The sequence below is a fragment of the Athene noctua genome, chromosome 3 (genome assembly GCF_965140245.1).
Source record: "Athene noctua chromosome 3, bAthNoc1.hap1.1, whole genome shotgun sequence".
Lineage (NCBI taxonomy): Eukaryota > Metazoa > Chordata > Aves > Strigiformes > Strigidae > Athene > Athene noctua.
This window is the reverse complement of record NC_134039.1, coordinates 65056765-65079818: the sequence shown is the minus strand read 5'-3', so window position 1 is coordinate 65079818 and position 23054 is coordinate 65056765. Positions and strand designations below refer to the sequence as shown.

Genomic DNA, 23054 nt, shown 5'->3' with positions numbered 1-23054 from the left:
TTCTGGATCTGTGAAGCTTCTGGTGTCTAATTTTGGCCAGTAAGGTTCTCTTAGCATTTACAGTTCTGTGACTGCATTTCTCCATGAAGGCTGCTACCTTGGCAGTTAGCTTATTGCCTACATGTTTGGCAAATAATATTTTACTCGGTGTCAAACATACCTCAGGAAGTGAAGACCAGACCCTGGGACCTGACCCAGCTCAGATACAGTGCAGGGCTGTGCAGTTATATCTGCTCACTTGTTTGTTCTCCATCTTTATGCAACTCATTCATGCAGGGTCCCGTTGCTATGGGAGGGTGCGAGAGTCCTCCCTATATCAGTCTGGCCACTGTCTCAGTGTTAGAGCAATCTCTTGGGAGATCTGGTTCAGGCTGTATGCATAAGAGCTATGTTTCACTCTTCAGCTTTTGCTATAACCCTTTCTGTATTGGTTCCTAACCTAGAGGAAAGGGACTTGAGGTCATCAGCCTTACACAAAAGAAGGGCTTGCAACTAAGAGTGAGGATGCAAGTGTATAAACATGGTCTCTGTGGCAACTAGCTTTTCTTTAAAAAATAGAGATGACAACATTGTTCTCTTCTCCAGATTTGATTTTAGAAGTGTGATCCAGTCTTAAGTGTGGAAGGTGACTTTGGAGGTTAACTGCAGGTTAACCTGCAGGTTAACTGCAGTCTTGGTTCCACCTATACCAAAGAAATGTGATCTTGAACACATCTCTTGCTTGGTATTTTCTACTGAGTAGCTCAGAAAGTATTATGTGAATCCCATTCTCAAGGTGCTTAACTTCATTGTATGTTACATAGGCAGCCCACATGCCCAACAGAGCCTGTAAATTCTGTTCTGATAAACCTCAGTGCTTTGTTACCTTTATAATTAAAAAGTAAGGTCTATAACTGTGAAAGAGAAGACACACTAAAGACATCAAAACCAAATGCTTCAGAGTTGTGTTGGTTGGGTTTTGTGGGTTTTTTAAATTATAATTTTTTTTAAGAAATGTAGATGACATTGATATTTCATGGATGAATATGCTAATCTCTTTCAGTTGGCAATTTTAAACCAACTCTTCCAGTGCCTGGAAGTGGATAGGTGACACTGATATGCAGAAACATGTTTGTGAAGCAATTGCAATAAGTAGCTAGAAATGGAATTGTATCAGGCTCAGCACAGGCTGGCATTCCCACACCATTTGTCATCAGGAGCATCCACTCAGGCTTTTGATGTCTCCAATGTTTATTCAATGCACTTGACACGTTTAAATCTAGTTTAGTGTAATTTTGCTTTTGATGGGGTCTTTTAACATATGCAGCAACAGACTGAGGGAGGACAATTTCAAAATAAAAGATGTTCACTCATCAAAAGCTGCTATAGTATTCAGAAGTGGTACAGTGGTACTCTAGTTCCTAATACAAATCATCTGCATACAGTATACAAAAGGAGATTTCCAAAAACTACTGAACAGTGCATCAGTGCATTGCATACAGTAGCTGCAGACTGACTGGTAAACGTGGAGTTCTCTTAAAAAAATCTGTACTAAAGCCGGGTTCATAAAAACAGATGTTTTGCATCAAAGGAAAAATTAACAGTTGAAGTATATAAAGGTTCCCAATATTTGGTAAGAACAGGACCAATTGGTTTCTTCTTCTACGCAAATAAAGACGCTGGATTCTGTGAAATGTGTTGTGAGCTGACATGAGCATTTTCATGCCCATTTAGGTGGAAGCAAAGGTTTGTATGGAGCCTCAGGGCCAAGGTTGCCTTGGCTGCCTGCTGAAGCACTGCCGGACTGTGCTGTGTGGCAAAGGTGGACTGATAACTGTGAGCATGAAGTCAGGCAGAGGAGCTGCTTCTCAGGGCAGCAGTGAGTGGTTGTCAGCACGCCCTGCCACTGACTGTTGATACCCAGTGAAATATGGGATGTTACTGGGATTTCTGAAATGGGGAAATGAAATGAGTGATGGAGCTTTTTGAGCTTACTGAAAGCTCCTCACACCTTCTTCTTTAATCATTCTGCTGAGCTGCTGAAGTAGGGTGTTCATGGTGGGGCCAGACTTACAGGATCAACCTAACTGAGGAGGACTTTTAAGAACCTTCAAAAGGGCCTTATACATTATCTGTATTTGGACTTAGAGAGATTGGAGAGTCACAGCTAGGGAGGAAATCTCCATCACACTAGCCAGGAAGGCTAAGGCTAGCACCCAAACAAGGCTGTATGGTCGTGATAACAGTAAACTGATTTATACTTAAATAGCAATGAATAAAAATAGGGAAAAGGGGAATTTGTAGAAATGATATGAAATGCTCATCCAATAGAGACTTTTTTCACACATCAAATATTGTTTTTGCTGACTTTGTGGATGTGTGCCCAGTGCAGTCAGAGCGAAAATGCCTATTATGGGGAAGGAAGCCTTACTCAGTAGAGGAAAGTGAGGAGTGATCCTCTCCAGGCTTATTTCAGAGGAGTTCCCCTTTGCCCTTTCTGCTGGGCCAGGCAGAAACACTGAGTATCTGAACCATAGGCTGTCAAAGGGGAGAAGCAGAGCTGGAACTGAGAATCCTAATTCAGCTCTTTAGAAACTAATCAGTGTTCACTCTTCTTTCTCACTTCAGTCAAGTTGTGATTGAGGAGGGAGTGAGAAGAGGTAGGGAAACAAGGTGTGAAGGAAGAGGGATATCTGGGAAGGAGATACATACCTTCTTGATGTTCTCTCCTCTATGTATCAGGACAGAACTCTATGTTGTTGAAATGCCCGAGGAAAGAAAGTATGAGTTATAGGAAGGGGGAAAATGTCATGGAAAAGTATCTATCTATCTATGAAATAGGGAACAGTTCAATTAGTAGTAGTATTGAACTGTTTGTAGAAAGCTTTCCCCAATATTTTAATTCTCCTTTAAATGGTGCAGCTAAGGATATACTGTTGTATAGGTAGAAAAACTCTTCAAGATCTTTCTGTTTCTTCAAGTGATCTTATTCCCTTCAAGCTGTGCTTTTCTTGAAGTTCACTTTCTTGTTTGAGTCAGCAACAGAATCACAGAATAGTTTAGGATGGAAAAGACCTTGAAGATCATCCAGTCCAACCTAACAGTTCCCAACTACACCATATCCCTAAGCACTAAGTCGACCTGACTCTTAAACACCTCCAGGGATGGGGACTCCACCACCTCCCTGGGCAGCCCATTACAACACTTAACAACCTGTTCTTGTAAAGAAATGCTTCCTAATATCCTGTCTAAACCTTCCCTGGTGCAACTTGAGGCCATTACCTCTTGTCTATTGCTTATTATTTCATTAAAGAGGCTCATCCACAGCTCTCTGCACCCTCCTTTCAGGTAGCTGTAGAGGGCGATGAGGTCTCCCCTCAGCCTCCTCTTCTCCAGACCAAACACCCCCAGTTCCCTCAGCCGCTCCCCGTACGACCTGTGCTCCAGAGCCTGCACCAGCTTTGTTGCCCTTCTCTGGACACGCTCGAGTCATTCAATGTCCTTTTTGTAGTGAGGGGCCCAAAACTGAACACGGGAATCGAGGGGCGGCCTCACCAGTGCCGAGTACAGGAGTAAGATCCCTTCCCTGTCCCTGCTGGCCACGTTATTGCTGACACAAGCCAGGATGCCATTGGCCTTGGCCACCTGGGCACACTGCTGGCTCCTGTTCAGCTGGCTGTCAATCAACAGCCCAGGTCCCTCTCTGACTGGCAGCTCTCCAGCCACTCCTCCCCAAGCCTGTAGCGCTGCTGGGGGTTGTTGTGGCCCAAGGGCAGCCCCCGGCTTTTGCCCTTATGGAAACTCCCCCAGTTGGCCTCAGCCCATGGCTCCAGCCTGTCCAGGTCTCTCTGCAGAGCCTCCCTACCCTCGAGCAGATCAACACTCCCACCCAACTGGGTGTCATCTGCAAACTGACTGAGGGTGCACTCGATCCCCTCGTCTAGATCATCAATAAAGATGTGAAACAGGAGTGGCCCCAAAACCCAGCCCTGGGGGACACCACTCGTGACCGGCCACCACCTGGATTTAACTCCGTTCACCACAACTCTTTGGGCCCAGCCATCCAGACAGATTTTTGCCCAGTGAAGCATGTGCCCGTCCAAGCTTTGAGCAGCCAGTTTTGCCAGGAGAATGCTGTGGGAAATGGTGTCAAAGGCCTTGCTAAAGTCAAGGTAGACAACATCCACAGCCTTTCCCTCATCCAATAAGCAGGTCGCCCTGTTGTAGAAGGAGATCAGGTTTGTCAGGCAGGACCTGCCTTTCATAAACCCATGCTGACTGGGCCTGAGCATCTGGTTGTCCCACATGTGTTGTGTGATGGTACTCAGGATGAGCTGCTCCATCAGCTTCCCAGGCACTGATGTCAAGCTGACAGGTCTGTAATTTCCTGGATCATCCTTCTGACCCTTCTTATATACAGGCGTCACATTGGCCAATTTCCAATCTTTTGGGACTTCCCCAGTCAGCCAGGACTGCTGGTAAATGATGGAAAGTGGCTTGTTGAGCACCCCAGACAGCTCTTCAGCACCCTCGGGTGTATCCCATCTCGTCCTATAGACTTGTGTGTGTCTGTGTGATGCAGTAGGTCACTGACTATCTCCTGACTTCCAGCTGAGGAGGCTGGATTCCCTCAGTACAACTAACCTTGTTATTAAAGACTGAGGCAAAGAAGGCATTAAGCACCTCAGCCTTTTCCTCATCACTTGTTACCAAATTTCCTCCTTTGTCTAGCAGGGGATGGAGGCTCTCCCTTGTCTTTCTTTTGCTACCGACATACTTATAAAAACATTTCTGTTTGTCCTTGCTTGCTGAAGCCAGATTAATTTCCAGCTGGACTAGACCTCCCAGTTTCCACCCTGCATAGTCTCACAGCATCTTTGTAAGTGGCTATCCTCTTATTCCAAAAGCTGTCAACAATCCTTTTCTCCCTGAGTTGCAGCCATAGCTCCCTCTTTAGGCAGGGTGGTAATAACAGTAACAACTTAGAAGCAAATTTGGGTAACCTCCCCAGTAGGGAAGTGTAAACCACTAATGTCTCTGTCAGAAAGGAAGGAAGAAGGGCCCAACACATAGAATATGTGTATGTATTTTATACATACATAAAAATATTTTTATGTAGGAACAGAATAATTTCTTTTGTAATTCCTGTCTTTCAGGGCAAGCTTATTCCTTTTTGGAAACTTTATTCATGACTGCTGGCAGGGTCAAAACCAGTGATGGATGAGTTCAGACTTTGAGGGTATCTCTGGTATGCCTGACCATGGTCACAACCTCCTTGTGTTGTCGTCTGTTTATGTGTGTTGAATATAATTTGTAATGATGTACCTATCGTATCTGAATGACAAAATTTATGGAATACAGGTATTTGTGAAGCTTTTTGGTTTTATTTCTGTTTGGTACCATGTATTATTATGGGTATTTTATGGAGTCTATTTGAAGTGCTATTTTTTCCCCTGTTAAGGTCTCAGTTTTCAGTGTTCTTTGGTCTTACTGTCCAGTTAGAAAGACTGAGTACTGTTTGTTCTGTTTTGACTTTTTGGCTGTGGAGCAGTCTCCAAATTGCCATGTACTTCATTAAGGTCCCCAAGACTGCAAAATGCCTTGGTGAAAATGGTAGGTACTAAGTGCTTGGACATGCAGTTCTCAATATAGGTTTTTTTGGTGGAAGTAGGGGACAAGGTGTACTTTTGTACTTTGCACAATGTACTTTTGATACTTCTGTTTTCTATGATGAGATTGTGATAGTTATTCTTGTGAACAATCCCCAAATGGTTGATAAAGCACTTACATCTGTTTTTTTATATTACAAGGCTTGGATTTTCAAAAGGGACAAGTAAGATTAGCCTGTTGGCAGTCAGGTTGTACTTTTGACGATTCCAGCCTCTGATGCTGTTAGACACAAGGAAACAAAACACTTGGCTATTCCTCTTATTTGAAATCACTTTGATCACATAATTAATTTTTGTAATCAGTATTTTGGCTTTTTTTTTGTTCCCCACCCAGCCCCCTGCCGATGAATCCTTCATTTCCAATGCACCCATCCAGTTCATGGATTTTAAATATTAATGTTTTCACAACTTTCCAAAATTCTGTAGGAGATGTTGCAGTCTTTAGACCAGTGACAGCATAGTTGTGTTTTGCAAATGCACTGTTGTGGTCTCACTTGGGTTGCCTGGATTTTCATTTCTCTGCTTGCCCTGATGTTTCTGATAAGATAATCCATGGATCAATGTAGTGATAAAACATAGTTTTTAAGGCAGAAATCAGAATGGAAATCTGGTTATGATGGAAGAGACTGCCATATGGTGTTCAGGAACCATGTGGAGGAGGATGCCTTTTTTTTCACAGCCACCCTACTATTTTTAAAATAAAGTACATTCTGAATAGAAAGGAAGGCTTGGATATCACTCCCATGGGCCTCAGAGCTTAATTCATTGATAACGTCAAATCTTTTGATTGGAAATGTTTTGATTTTTTTTCTTCAACTTTTCTACCAGTAGCAACTGGACTTAGTATCTCACTGTGGTAATACAGGAACCATTTAACTTTTTGCAAATGGTGTGAGACTGGCTAGTATTCTTGTAACTTTTCAGGTTAAATACTCAAGGTAAAATTGTTTAACTGCCAAGTCTGATTGTTTTATGAAATAAAGAAAAATCATCTGAACACACCAAAAAGGGGTACTCTTAATTTTTCTTCTTCCAAGTCTTTAATATGGTTTTAAAACGCTGCTTTATAATGTTCTGTGAACTGCCTGTGCTGCGGAAGGAATCCTTAGCTGTGGTGAATCATAGGGATTCCCTTAATGCATTCTGATATGAGATATCCAAGTCATTAGATGGGGCAAACAGATTACAGGAAATCTGGTCTTCCTGGGGTCATAGCTAAAGTGTAAGCAGCATACCCTAGAACATGTGAAATCACCCGCTAAAGCACTGGGCATATGTGTCTGGCCAGCTGAGACCCATTTACATATCTTCATATTGTCTATGACTGTGAAGAGAACTGTGAACAATACAAAATTTGTATTTCCTCCTCATGATATTTTTGAGTTGTCTGTATCTCATGTTGTGAAGCTGTCAGCATGGGTAGCAAGAGGATAGTACTACTGCTCAGCCAGTGGTGTAAGTTGAAGTGCAGCACTTGAAAGTGAATGCAAAGATCAGAATTGTCCATTACGCAGAGCACCCATGCTGCTTCCTGCTGAGAGTACCCTCTTCTTCCATAGTGATGGTCTCTGTAACCAGAAAAATTCCTGTAGACAACTGCATGTCCCCACAGGTGAGTCTGTGAAGTACTAATGGTACTAATTAGTAAATGAATGTAAAGTAAACCCAATTTGGACTGAGGAATACTTTATGAGCTACTTGTTAAATTTATTACTGCTGAATAATAATAAGAAGTTGGCTTTGTTAGTTCAGACCAAGAGTAATGCACATATTTGTATATTTTTCTCAAACTCATCAAAAGATTACAGTTTCAGACAGGGACATGACAAGCTCTTATGAGGAAAGTAGGGCTAAAAAAGCTTTGAAATATCAGAGTTCACACTGTGCTCAGCAGAGATTGACACAAGTCTAATATGTTGATACACAAAATTACTTGTTGGGAAAGCCCACACTTAGAAAAGTAATTTTAATAGTTTAAGATGTCCTTAAAATTATCTGACCATCCTTGGCTTCCCATTTTATCTGATGAATGGAGAACATAAGAAACTGTGAGGGAAGAGCTAAAAGATATTCCCAAGCTCAAGGTTTCTCCCACCCCCCCCACCCCCCTACTTGTGATTTGACCTCAGTATGAATATTACTCATTTGATCTGCTGTTGCTTCAGTTTATCATTCAGTGCTTGGACTTCAGCTGGGTTTAAAATATTTAGAAAGAGGCTGCCTACAGATGGTGGATAATTTAACGTGCAACTGCTTAACGTAGTTGGTTTTCAGAAAGGCAAACCCCAGGATTTAAAACGATGTGGAAATACCAGAATAGAGCTCCCTTACTGAGAAAATGCCATTGTTAAACATTTATCAATAGACTTTCTTGCACAGAACATTGATGACAGTTCAAGCTGTTGTTAGATGGATTCTCATCCTCCTGGAGTTACACAGAAATGCACAGTGTGACAAGATGTGCTTCAGCTGCAGAAATGTTCGTAATGCATAAATATCCTTTTAATGTTTTTGCCCTAAAGTGCATCACACAGCACAGAGACCCATACTTTCTGGAGTTGTGAATTTGTTTTGTAGATGCTGCATCTATTATAGGATTTGAGATTGTGATATCACATTATTATTAGTAGTATTTTTTTCTTCTATAGTATTCCTTGTGTGTAATTGAAAGTAATGACTTCTAATGAGCCCCTGACCTGCTTCAGCCCACCGGAAGGAAACTACTTCTCAAATTTGAACACATTATAATATACGCATTCCTTCTTTGTCACCTCCTTTGTCGCACCCTGTTCTACCAGGGCAGCACAGCAGGTCACAAACTGAAATACGCTTGTTCTAGCACATCTGGTTAGACTTTATGAAAGTCTGGCTGGTGGGGATAGAGTGCAGTGCAATGGACCTTTAATGTTTTCATCCCATAATCGGATACTATACAATTATGTTTATTAACTATAAGAAATTACTTTCTCTAGGGTAATTCAGTTTATTCAGAATACCGTAGTTGCTAGTCCATTTGACCATCAGAGATAGGTGTGATAGATACTGTGTTTGTAGTTGAGGAAAAAAGAGAAAATCAGTAATGAAAGATGATTTGTATGTTTGATTTTATCGCCATATTTTCACTGGGCTAGCGATTACATCTGCTGCTGTAATTTTTCACATACCAGACCAACCTAGGATGGTTGCAGAAATAATTGTGTTGGCAACAAATCATACTGCATTGTTTCTCAAGAAAAGATCAGTGCAGTTGATTGAAGATATATTCTGCTCAAGAATATGTCTTCAGAAGGTATTAAAGTAAAACCAGTGAAAGAGTAATAGGAAGTGAAAAGAAAGAGTAAAATAATTTACCCATTTAGGTGTGATGGATCACTTCTGTCCCTGTTTGGGCTAAAAAGTAGCAACAGCTATGTTACATTTTATCTCAGAGACCTTATCTTTGCACAAAACCCATACAAAAGTATAGGGAGCTTTGAAAAGATTTGAAACTATCTTATCATTAGCTCCTTGTCATTAGGTATATGAATTGCAAGCACCCTTGAGAGGAACTGCTATGATATTTACTGCAAATAGAATGACTTAGAATAATTCAAATGGATTTAAAAAAATTCCTGCTTTCCAAGTGAAATCAGCTAATGGCAGCTTTCAGATTATACTTTTGTTCTTTCCCTTTCCAAAGCTTTTTAAATTCTATTAAACTTTTTGGAACTAAACTGATTTTAAATTGTATTCATTGAGTTGAAAAGCATAGCTTTTTTTCCTTGCTTTTACTCTAGTTAATCTGAACATATTTTTTTGGAGGGGTGGAAATCTGTGGTAATTCCCGAACAAGATGCATTACTGGACACACAATAAATACTGTGGTTGAGTTTCCTTAACATACAGAGCATCAAGTGTATATGTGTAAATAAATACAGTTTAGAATTACATGTGTTTATAAATATAAGTAAACACATACATATATTGTCACAGATCACTCCTCCCTCATGGTAAAATCCATGGAAGGAGGCTAAAACAGAAAACTTCATATGCTGAAACTTTTCCACAACATCAACTCTAGCAGAGGTGGTTTGTAGCTGGTAGAGTTGGCAAAATGCCATCCTACTCAGCTGCTCTGAGCATTGGACGGTGCATCTCACATCTCCAAAGGCGTTACCGACTCTTAATGTGTTATATCTTCCCAGGATGATTTAATGCCTGTTTATTCTGAACATGAATGAAACGAGGTCCCTAATGATGGCATGGGTGACTTATTCAGTTTTTGTCATAGATGGAGAGATGAAGACATTGCAGAAGGAAGTTGATCAGGTGCTGTGCACAGATGTCTTAATAGTCATGTGTAGCCAAAATGAGTGGGACTCTGAGATTCAGCAGAAGACATGTAGCTGCTTTCAGTATTGTTCTACGCAGTGTGTGTAACAGTTGAATGCATCTCCCAGGCTCCCTTTATAGTCAGGGGAGAGAAATGGGCAGTTTCAGGGTGCATTTCGTCTCCTCCTACAGTTAGCAACAAAAAAGAACATTTTTCATCTTTTTTGGTATAGTGTAAAATATTATTAAGCCTCATCAAACGCTTTCGAATCTTGAATGTCTACCTTCAATGACTTTAGCATTACTGTACTGCAGGCTGACACGTTTTTCAGACGTGAAAGCAGGATAAGATGATGCTCTGCCTGATGGCAATTTACAAAAATGACTAATAGCTAAAATATGGTGACCTCAGTTCTCATCCAGCAACTGTTCAATATCTAGGCCCTGAGGATTCTTTTCACCTCTATGAGTTTTTTATACCCAAAGAACTTTCTTGCTGTATAGAACAGGGAATAACAATCTTGAAAAGACAGGGTCATTAATGATTAATGATAGACATTTAAAATTCAAAACAATTACCAAGTTGAAAATGTGTTTCTACCGTCAAATTTTATTTCAAGCAATTTTACTCCTTTGCAAGCTTTATTAGTTGGTAAAATGCCAGTTGATATTGAGCAATCACCAACCTAAAGCTTGTTGACTTTAATCTGTTAGCTACATTTATTACTCTTTTTAGTGTGCTATTGCTAATATTCCTCTAAACAATGACTGCTCAGTGATGAGAGAATGGGAAAGGGAAATAAAATGCCAGCTGATATGTTAAAGTTAGTGCTAGGACTGAGTGGGTAGTGAAACTGAAGATGTGAGTGATTTAAGCCCATTACGCTGGGTGACTGTACAGCACAGTTACTGCTGTAACTCATAATCAGTAATGTTCAAAATTACTGGTGATTCCTTCCTTAGGTCATATTTCTTATGAGCTTAGCTCTTTTCACTGCCTGCTACTCCGCTTCCAAATCATGCTTTCAGCTGAAAGGCTGTCTAAAGGAAGAGGGCATTTGAAATGACCAACTGATACTTCACACTGACAAATGTAGCATGCAAATGGATTTGAAAGCTCAATGGTAAAGGTTCCGCTGAACTTCTGTCCAAAACTTGGACAGCATGTCACTGAAGAGAAGGCATACTAAGAGCTGTTTGCTGTGGTGAAGGTACTTTACTGGAAGGGCAAATCTATGTCATGTAGTTTCCTTTGCTATCCTCAGTACAATACCTCTCTGTTTTTGGGTTTGGATTCCAGCACTGGACCCACCAAGCAGATCCAGGGTAATGCTTCCCTGTGAAAAGTCCTGGATTTGGGAGTGGTGGGAGGCTTTTATTTCCAGTGTATGGGGGACTGTCAGTGGTTTACCACTTGTCTGAAATAAAAAAGTTACATTAGCTGCCTTTGGCACATCTGCAGTCGTTCATACCTTCTCCGTCAGGGAGTAGAAATCTGTTCTGTAGTAATGCTTGGTGGATATCTTGTACAGATGTTCCCCTGTTGAAGTGCTGACACAGTCACTTTTTGTGGGCAGTTAGTTCTGAAAGTGATATAATCCTCTGGGAAGGGGAGATATTTAGAGGCAATTTTAAATCAGCTTGGAGATGTACACAAAAAGATCAAGAAAAAACAGAGACTATTCTTGACTGCTGATTTTGGTTTGAATGTATATTGAAGACCGAGCCTGTCTAATTAGATCTCAGCAATTGTTTTGGGGTTTTTTTATTACTTTATTTCCCAATTTATTTTTTTTTTTTAAGCACACAGAATAATTTTCCGATGCCAATGACTGGATAATAGAATGAGATGAAGCCACCACTGATTTAGATTAAAGGATTGAGGGTCTGCTTGTAGTTCCCACTAGAAGTCAAGAGTTTATCAGCAGATTATCGGTTAATGGGAGGCAGCAGCCAGACCACAGCTAGGAAAGAATAGAAAAAAAACCCCATTCAAACATGAATGCTTTTAGCCATTCTTAGTCAATGTGACAGCTGTTGTGTGACAACTGATTCAAATGTAGTTATACAACCCATTGTTTTTTTCATCCCCCCCCCCCCCCCCGAGAAAAGGAAGTATGCTAGTATGCTATTAACACCGCTATATAGCACTTAAATACAATGTAAATGTTATACATTTTGTATTTAATTTTGAAAACTTAGACTGAGACATCTAGAATGATGTAGTGGGTTAACCCTGGCTGGATGCCAGGTGCCCACCAAGCCACTCTACCACTTCCCCTCCTCAGCTGGAGAGGGGAGATAAAATATAACAAAAGGCTCATAGGTCAACGTAAGGACAGGGAGAGGTCATTCACCAATTACTGTCATGGGAAAAATTGATCTGATTTGGATAAATTATTTTAATTTATTAAGTCAAATCAGAGTAGAATAATGAGAAATAAAAACAAATCTTAAAACACTTTCCCCCCCACTCCTCCCTTCTCCTTGGGCTCAACTTCACTCCTGATTTCTCTACCTCCTTCTCCCGAGCAGCACAGAGGGACAGGTGATGGAGGTTGCAGTCAGTTCATCACCCATTGTCTCTGCAGCTCTTTCCTCCTCAGGGGGAGGACTCCTCACACTCTTCCTCTGCTCTAGTGTGGGGTCCCTCCAATGGGAGACAGTCCTCCATGAATTTCTCCAATGTGAGTCCTTTTCATGGGCTTCAGTTTTTCGTGAACTGCTCCAGCGTGGGTCACTTCCATGGAGTCACAAGTCCTGTCAGCAAACCTGCTCCAGCGTGGGCTCCTTTCTCCACGGGGCCACAGGTCCTGCCAGGAGCCTGCTCCAGCGTGGGCTTCCCACGGGGTCACAGCCTCCTTCAGGCATCCACCTGCCCTGGCGTGGGGTCCTCCATGGGCTGCAGGTGGAGATCTGCCCCACCATGGGCCTCCACGGGCTGCAGGGCACAGCTGCCTCACCACGGGCTGCACCGCGGGCTGCAGGGGAATCTCTGCTCCAGAGCCTGGAGCAACAGCTCCCCCTCCTTCTTCACTGACCTGCGTGTCTGCACAGTTGTTTCTCTCACATATTCTTATTCCTCTCTCTGGCTGTGATTGCTGTTGTGCAGCAACTTTTCCCCCTTTTTAAATATGTTACCCCAGAGGTGCTACCACTGTTGCTGATGGGCTCAGCCTTGGCCAGCGCCAGGTCAGTCTTGGAGCCAGCTGACATTGGTTCTGTTGGACATAGGGGAAGCTTCTAGCAGCTTCTTACAGAAGCCACACCTGTAGACCTCCACTACCAAAACCTTGCCATGGAAACACAAGACAAATGAGAAATATAAAACCCCTTTACTGGTCTCTTTCAAAATGTCTCAAGGGGCCGTTGGAACTTAAAGTGTAAATACAGTCTGTATTTAGGGGGTTTTAAAAACACATATTACTGAATTGATAGAGCATAACAGTTTACTTGCTTAGCCAGCATTATGCTCTATCTTGTAAAATGTACTCGGGGACATGTAAAATGGTTTATTAAACCTACAGTCCATAACTAGAGTTGTTATATTTTCATGTATATATTTTTTTATTCATAGATTATTGAACCACTAAATCCTAACAGTTTGTCCTCCTGCCAAACAATTTCTTTGAGTGTTGTTCCAAGTCTTTTCAGTAACTGTGTAACTGTTGGAACATACCCAAAATCCTCAAATTTTAAAGCTATTTTTCAGTGCCCCCCTGTATACAAATGTACGTTTAAAAGCAGGTAAGGAAGGAAGTTTACTTTCACATAAAATGCTTTCACAGAAAAAAATCCATGAGATGTTTCTGAGTGGGAGATCTGCAGTTTTAGGGAGAAAATTATTGAATGTAAAGTGCTGTCTATAACCGTGAGGAAAGTATACAAAATGAAAGAAGGAAAATAACTACATATTTCGTTGCATGAACCATTTTTCTCAAAACTTAGGGATGGCTTGCTATAGACAGTGTCTTCATGCTAGCAAAAAGTTAGCAGAAATTATAAAATAGTGGTGACTTAAGCCTAATAGGTGTGCCGGATGATTTCAGGGTATTGGGTTTGGACTGTTTTTACCGTCTGTTTTCTTCCACTGTTATTAGAAATAACTCTAGGGAGAAGCTGAAATACAAAGAGCTGAGAAGTAGGAAAGTAGCATCTCCTCTCTGTATTTTCCAAGGCCCCAAATAAGTGATATTGATCTGAAACATCTCATTGCTGTGTTGAACCAATGGCTCTCCTACAAACACATATTTAGGACTTGTAATTCATCTCATGCCTATAGAGAAACAGGAACTGAGAAAGTTAATGCATATAACTCCATGGTCTAGGCTTCAAGATTTTCAGTGACAAAGCATCTGTCTAAAAGATCTCCTAGTGCTGTTGTTTTTATGAGCATTATTGATGAAATAAGTTTCAGCAAAGCAACAATACCATAGTATTTGTGAAATGGCACAGTGAGGTGCAAAATGAGTAAAATCATAGAGGTTGTCTTTATTTTTTTTCTGTCTTGAAAAAGATGACTGGTTTAGAGAGTAATAAGGCAAATTTAAGAGGGGTGCTCTAAATGCACATGATTGTGTTATTACATGTCAAAATCTTGTTTGTAAAGAGATGAAGATACTTCAAAAATCTTCTGAAGAAAAGGAAATTTGTACAAAGAAAATTTTGTAAGGACAATTTATCCTTTATTTTTACTTGGTGGATCTTTGCTGTGTTAGAAATACTGATTTCTATGAGATACAACCTTTACCTTTTTCTGTGATCCGTATCCAGATCACTCTGCTTTCCTTTTTTTTTTTTTTTTTTTATTATTACAACATTTCAGATTGTTTATTCTGAGGTGTTTCCATGAGTAGAAAATTTCTTAAAGAAGAATATAGCCAAGATACATAAGAGTTTATTTTGTTTGCTTCTGACTGAGAAATGATTTTGCCATCCCTTAGGCTATAAACTGTTTTTTCAGGCTGTAAGAGTCTGCGCTGTCTCTGCAGGTATGGTAAATGACTAGACTCGTTGAATCTCTTATATTTTCCTCAGATTCCATTTTTTAGTTTGTGCTGCTGAGGAAGCACTGTACAGGACCTAAGGGTTGCTCTGAAACCTTCTAATATAGCATCTGATGTGACAGTGAGCATTTACCATGTTGAGAGCTAAATTCAGTTCTCAACAATTAAATTACGAGCTCTGTTCAGATTGCTTTCTTGAAGACTATTTTATGTTTTGTAAAATGTGAATTAAGCACCTATTATTAGTATAAATTACAGATGCTTAGCAATATTTGGGGTATCTTTCATTTCAAGCCAATGACTATTAAATGTTTTACCAATTTAAATGAGAAAACCATTCCCCTTTTAAGTTAGCATAAATGTTAATTAAACTTTCTTGCACTAAAATACTCCTCAAAATAATTGAATATTGCTTACAGGCAGCTGCTTCTGGACATTGCCAAACCATTTGTTTAAGATAAAAGTTAATAGAAAATCAACCTAGATTTTTTTTTCCTATGAAAATTTATTTTAAAAATGTATTTCAGATATTTAGGTTTGGTTTTTTTTTTTTTTTTTTGTGTGTGTGTATTTGTTTCTACAAAGAATATTCTGGTGGTTTCTATAAAGATTACCATCCTTGTAACCTTTCTCCTTCTCTATATGTATACTGTATACAGACAAATTTTTTTTTTTGGTGTTTTTTCATGCAGTATCTTTTGGTTTCATAGTCTCTGTATTCTTAAATCATGCACAATACCATATTAAAACTGGAAAATAAAAAATCTGCAACAGAGAAGTCTTGAAAAATAGGAATAAAATGGGAAAGCACACTTGCATATACATAAATAAACAGAACAACGAAATGGAAATAATTACATTTTACATATCAAATTTAAGTGTAGCATTTTTAGGAATCACAGTCATTAAAACCTTTTCATTTTCAGTAGTAATAGTAAGAATTCCTCTTTTTTTTTTTTTTTTTTTTTTTTTCCCATTTGTTTTCTTCACCTGTTCCTATCAGAGCCAGGATCATAAAAAGAAGTTGTTGCACTTACATGTCAAGAATCATGACATCTGGAGGAAAGCAGAATGCATTATTTCTTGGTGAGGGTGTTATACAATAAGACTTGACTGACATTTTACAAAATCTGAGATGCTTTCTGATCAGTTGATTTAATTAAAACAAGATATTCGGTTCTGCTCAGTGCCTTTGCATAATCTATTTTGAGCCTGAAACATACAAGTGTATGATGTAAAATGGTATTAGATTGGCTTGAACGACTTGTCATTCTTTTTGCAGATACCTCAAATCAGCTATGCATCTACAGCTCCAGAACTGAGCGATAACACCAGGTACGACTTTTTCTCTCGAGTAGTCCCACCGGACTCCTACCAAGCACAGGCCATGGTTGACATTGTGACGGCCCTTGGGTGGAACTACGTGTCAACGCTGGCTTCTGAAGGCAACTATGGAGAGAGTGGCGTGGAGGCCTTCACCCAGATTTCCAGAGAAATTGGTGAGTGTATATTTATCAGGTTTCGTATTTGTAGCTGCCGGATTATGGACCATCATGGAGCTCTGTCTAGGACTATGCAGAGTGATGAGAACTGCAGGTGTGTTACCTGGACTCAAATGGAGGGGGTTATGGATGATTTTGCTGTCAAGGTGACAGTTCTGGCAGTAATTTAAGAAGAGCTCTTGAAAGAGGCAAAAGATGTATGTTTCTTGCCCCTTTTGCTAAGTTAGGGGGAAATACCAACAACCTGCTGAATTACAGCCAGATGTGAGGAGGTGAAATTAATTTATTTTAGGAAAATCGTAATCCAATGAGACCTCATTTTCCTTGTTACAGCACTGATGAAGCTAGGGGTTTTAATTTTGATGAATTTGAAAAACAACAAAAAACCTGTAAAGTACAAAGACATACCCTTCTTGGTTTTCCTTCAGGATGAAATGTACTATATACAAACAGGTGTTGTTATGAGAATTATATTTAAATCCCTTTGATCTTTTTTTTTTTTTTTTTTTTTTCCCCACACTACTGTAGTTATTTCTGGCCTGAAAAAATTGTTATTTCTCAGGAGCAGTGGGTTTTGGACACCAAGGAATAAGATGATAAGTAGCAGGTGGTTTGAAAGAGGGCAGAATTGGTCTTTCACTAAGTAAAGTGTTAAATGGCACAAAATAATATCCTTTCAAGTAAAAAATATTGCAAACAGCCTTCCTGTCGTTCCTCAGAAAGCCTGCGTTAATCTACTGGGTTTGACTTTCAGGTGTGTACATATGGATTCTGGTTATTTCAAGTTCAGTGTGGGTCAGAAAATATAGTATCTTCCATTTTCAATAATTGCAGATAAATGCAGAGACCATCTCAATCATTTAGGAAGGTACATGTGTGTTTCACGTACTTATGCTTGAACCATAAATGTTACTGATTACTTGCAACAATTTGGCAGTAAGACAAAAACACAGTCATCCATGCCATTAGGGAACCTGTGTATACAATATGCTTGGTTGGTTAATTAATAAATATTCCGTTTCTAATTTCTAATCAATGCTGTCAGATCCTAGATGTCTTCATGTGAGGGCTAAGGCTGACTACAATACAATGATTTGATCTGGAGTTAGCAAAGGCATGGATAATTATTTCACAGTTCATACCTAAAAGAGATAGTTTATCTATTGTGTCAAATACAGCAGCGAATAGATGGGCTGCCCCAGACATTCACTGATAGTTCATTGGCTGAAAATCACTTTTTTTGAAACCATCTTTAGTCCAGCTAGTTCTGCTGAGTCTTGAAAGTAGACAAATAAAGTGTTCAGGACTTTTTTACCATTTTCTGTTTCCAGAAATCTAAGAGTTCTTCAGATAGGTGCAATGACAACAGTGATTTCATTATGATTAGTCACTTGAGTTTGTGTCGGTTGGATCTTGATCAGTTCTAGAATAAAAAAATATCATTGTCCCTCGTTAAATTATTATTAATAAGATTAATTAAATATTAATCCAAAGCAGTCAAAATAATGAATGGGTGTCCTAAACATTTCAAGATATGTGTAATGCCAAGAAACATAAAAAATAACATTTGTTTTCTGTTTGGGTTTTTTGTTTGTTTGTTTTTTTTTCCCTTATGACTTTTGTTTTCTATTAGAGCACTTGATTTTGTCAGTCTCTGTGCTTACAGCAATTTACCCACTATTGTTAGTACTAGAGATTTGAATGGTTCTGAAGAATGAAAGCAGAAGGATGCAGGAAATCAAATTTTTAATTCCTAGAAAAATGTTGAAATAAATAATCAGGGAAATTATATGTAACCACAGTGCAAATTGTCAAGAACAAATAGTATCAAAGCTATCTAATAATTTTTTATGACAGGCTAATAGCTTTATAGCTGGTGAAGAAGAACCTGGTGTCATGCCTCTTGAATTTAGTAATGTTATCTCAGCTGCTACATACAGTATTGTCCTAAGCAATTTGGGAATTGTGACTTAGCTGAAAATATCATAGGCTAGATACAGACCTCCTCAGAAAACTTTGCTCTAAAACTTCGCAGTAATTAGCAATGATTTCTGTTTAAAAGGAAAAATGTATTGTGTGGTATTTGGCAGGTACTAGCCAATATTTTCATATTTAGTCCAGATGGACTTGGAATGAAGGATATGCCTGTAAAATCTGGAGATGACTTCAAGCTTGGAAGGACTAGGATTTTATTGGAAGAGATTCTTAGAGTCCAAACCTGAAGATATGGTCTGAAAAAATAGTATGGAATCTAAGAGACAAATGCAAGGCATTGTGCTTCAACAAGGAGGATCTGCCCAATGAGGAATACAGAAAGCCTGGTCAGAAAATGCTGTCTCAAAAAACAACTTGAGAATGATACTAAATGATAACCTGCCTATGTTCCTTATGTTTTACTGGAACATGCAGATGGTTCCAATACTATCTGTAAAATAATTTGAGTAATCCTCCAATTTTCCTGGCAGTTGTGAAACCTCATTTTGACTCAGTACAGTTTTTGACCCTCACTTCACAAAAGGTGAGAGACGACTCAAGCAAGAACAAAGACAATCGCAAATCTTGAAAACGTCTGTGAGGAGCGACTGAGCAAGGTTTGCCTGAAGAATTGACAAAGAAGGGAAGGTGATGGAAAATAATGTTTTCAAACAGAGAAATGGCTTTCACAGAAAGGTGGAGGACCACTTGCTCATCCAAATACAGTGTATGTGAACAGAAGTAACAGAATTAATCTCTAGTATGATTCCATTTAGATCAGAAGAAAGCCCCTTTTAGTGGTTAAGACATTAAAGCATTAGACCAGCTTGCCTGGGGACATTTTGGAGCCTCCATTGCTGAGGATAAGGGAGAATGCATTAGACAAACACCTGCCCAGGGATTAAGTCTACTTAGTTCTTCCTTGGGGCTGGTAGGTGGGTGGATTGGATGGTTCTTTAATGTCCCTTCCAGCCTGATTCTATTATCCACTGTTCCCCAACTTTTCACTGGAACCATAGGTCTGGAAATGCTTTTAAAATAGAAAGTTCAAATAGCATCTGATTATGAGATCTGAGACTGTAGAGTCTTGGTAGGTTTATAAAAATCATCACATAGTTTAAAACTGCACACAAACCAGGAAAACTTACTAGCTCAGTGTTAATAAACTGTGTGTTAAGTTAATCAGGTTCCCCTTGTACTGCTGGCATAAAAATGCATAGGACAGCTGAACTCCTTTCTGAATACTTTACATCCTGTTAAAGATAAGTAACCAACAACTGGAAGCAAAATGAATGTGAAGATAAGCATAGTGGAAAGCAATATATTTGAGGAAAGGATGTGAAAGAAATTGATATATTCATTTCTGAAAAAAGTTAAGTGCCTGAGAGGACATGTGAGATAGCAGATTTGAAAATATAAATAGGAAAGCTTGGGGGTTTTTTGGGTTTTTGTTTATTTGTTTTTTAAAAGTTTTCTCCAGTCACTTAAGAATTGAGAAGGGGTAGAGTTTTAAATATTTTTTTTTTTTTTTTAAATAGAGAATAATTTAATGTACTTAGAATTTCAGGTACTCATTTGTCATGAGCTTGACTCTGCCTCTGATTTCCAGTTTGTTTGGCCCTCTGTTCAACTTCTATTTCTTAATCAGTAACAGAAGCAGAAAGGAAGGCTCCCAAATGAAATGTGGAATACTGAACACGTCAAAGTGGTGCCACTCTGATATGTCGTGGAATATATTACATACCAAAATCTGCTCTCATGTTAATGACAAAGATCCTGTCCTGGACAAAGCAGAACTGGAAATTAAATATTTTACGTGTCAATGAGTGTATGAAGAACAAGGAACGGTGCTTATTCCAATGCATTTTTCCATGCATTAGTGTTTGAAGACAATGATTAAATTTATAGTATTTCCTACTCCCATTACAAAGTTAATCAATGATATCACTGTAATAATTTTGGCATCGTGATCAAATAATTTTGGAATTTTGGTCAAAGGAATGAATTAATACAAAATGATGCTGCTTAAATTTAAGCATTAAAGTAAGTGAAACTTGTCTCACCAAGAGGAACTATAAAGGGGAAAAGAAGGAATCACATTTTACCAAGTCTTCATTAAACTGTCATGCTGAATATCACTATTCTATTTACTTTGCTGTTAATGTTTGACAAAATAAATGCTGGAAAGTCTTTAATCAGACTTCTTTTAATGATTCATTCTTCCTGCTATTAGATATCAAATGAATTTACCATCAGAGTGAAAATCATGGGATTTCACTTTTTACAGGATACAAAAATGTGTAGTTCAGAAAAATATTTTTGGATTCAGAGTACTTGTTCTGTTAGTGTAATGTTTGTATTGGAAATTGTATCACATCCACAAATAGTGTATGAAATACTGTGTGACAGATTTTATACCCACTAGTGGTCAACACAAAAGTGGCACAAACACTGATCTGTACTGGCAGTGAAACACAAATCTATCAGAAGAGGAGGTAAAAAGAATAAAGGCAGGGAACTGTAGCTAATCATTAAGGATAGGTTAGAAACATTAATACTGCTTGACCCTTTTTTCCTTGTAAGTCAGTTTTCCGTGTCTTGCCAGAGGTGTAAAGAAGACAACAAAGATGATTCAGGACCAGATCTTTGACTGAGCCAAAATGACAGAACTTTGTAGCAGCTTTAGCCCATAAGAGAACAGAGTACTTAATATCAGTGTGTACCCCTGAATGCTTGTTTTTGGGAACAGGTGTTTGTACCTTTACCTACCCAGTTTATCCTTGTGTATTGCAGTTAATAGCATTTTTCTGAGAAGGGACCGCAGTTACTTTATGAACTGTCATAATATTTTACTGTTACAGTCACATTAATGACTATATACCTAAGTATAATGAATATGTATACTGAATACATATACTGAATGAATGCTAAAGTAGCTTTATATAGATTGTTTCAGACTTCAGTGTAGTTTATTATATACTGTTTACATAGAGAATGGTCTGTGACATTTCTTTGACATAGTTCATGGGTCATCATTGTCTCTTGTAATTTTTTTTTGTGTTTCTACAGTTGAGCTTTATATCTCTGCTTTTCTCCAAATTATTGGATTACTTCTTAATATCTTTTGGACTTCTAAAGCTTTAAATGGATAAAATGAAAGTTTAGTGGGAAGTGGGGAGGGTTGAACAGGAAAATAAAATTTAAGGGTGTGTAACCTTTCCTCTCCATGTAGATTAATTGATAATTTAGAAATAACTAAAATGGATTGCTGTTAAGATTAATTAACATTTCCTGCAGTATTCTTTGTATACCTTTGATATAAAGCTAAAGCTTTTTATATCTTGTAAATAAGCTGATGAATACTTTCTTTTTTTGCCCTCCCCAAGATGTTATTTAATAGAAGAATAAAAAATCTGAAGAAATATAATGCATGAAATATAACCTTTTCCCCATAGATATTTCTGCTTTAAAGACTGGTTTCAAGCTTAACAAATTCATTTTCACAACTCATAACACCCTCACAAAGAGGAAACAGTTTAATTCAATTTTAAGTTTTACTTTTATATTTATGCAGCTGAACTCTACTGATAACACTGTATTTCAAGCTGCAAGCTGTAATTAATAATAAAACTATATAATTGGCTACAGGAGCTTCAAAGTAATGTTTGAAAAATTACAAATGGTAGGTGTATTAATATTTCAAAAGCTTGAAAATTATTCCAACAGTTTTTAATATTTGTACCAATTAGTACCTGATAAAGAACAGTGTAATTTTTAGGGATTTATAATGAAGGACCATTTTAATTTTGCTTAGTGGTGCTAATCCTTATTGTATTCTTCAGCTTCAACGATATGTTTTTTTCTCTATAGTTTTAAGGAGGTATCTCAGAGCAGTAAGCGTACTTTCCTGGTATGTTCTCTGACCCTCCAGTGATTGTTGAAAGAGGGACTAATAGCTCTTGAGGGGTTTCTTCTTCAGTCAGTTAGCTGAGGCACATTTTAAACCTTCTGTAGAAAGTTCACTAGCTACAGTGGAGGGAGAAAAAAAAAAAAAAGGCAGAAAACTGCTGCCGAACTGGGTTTTGTACCTGACCTAGAGAGTATGTACCATACAGTGGACTGTATTGACAAAAGTTACATAGCCTACCTTGCTGCTTTAACCATCAGAGATACACTGATAAACTTGAAAGAGCAGTATTCTGTTCAGATTTCTTGTGGCCCGTTCAAACAATAATATCCCTCATAGGGGTGCTTTTAAGGTACTATGACAAAAAATGCCAGAAACAGTTACCATGAAGTCTAAGTAGTTTACAGACAATATAATCTTTTCATGGATTGTCTAAGCAATGTTGTCACATATTTGAAACCACCATTATACTTTAACACTTACGGAATGAATTAAGTGGTTATGAGAGCTGGCAAAGGGGGTCTCAAGGAGGATTTAGTGTGGAGCTAGGGATAGATGCCATCCATATGCTAGGAGGGATATGCTTGTACATTAAACACTTCATCTTGTTCCCCTACTTGTGTAAATTAGTTTTATTCCACGGGAGGCAATTTCCAATTTGATTCTGGAAAGCAGTCCTGAGCAAGAAATAGAGACTTCTGTATGT

General features: G+C 38.7%; 1 protein-coding gene across 6 annotated transcripts in view; it reads left to right on the top strand.

Moving 5' to 3' along the window:
* GRM8 (glutamate metabotropic receptor 8) overlaps positions 1–23054 on the top strand; it is a 369942-nt gene that overhangs the window by 58554 nt on the left and 288334 nt on the right. For all 6 annotated transcript variants that reach the window (XM_074903206.1, XM_074903207.1, XM_074903210.1 and 3 more), the window contains exon 3: positions 16248–16464. In XM_074903206.1, coding sequence (XP_074759307.1) covers positions 16248–16464 — 217 coding nt within the window. The remainder of the gene's footprint in view (positions 1–16247; positions 16465–23054) is intronic.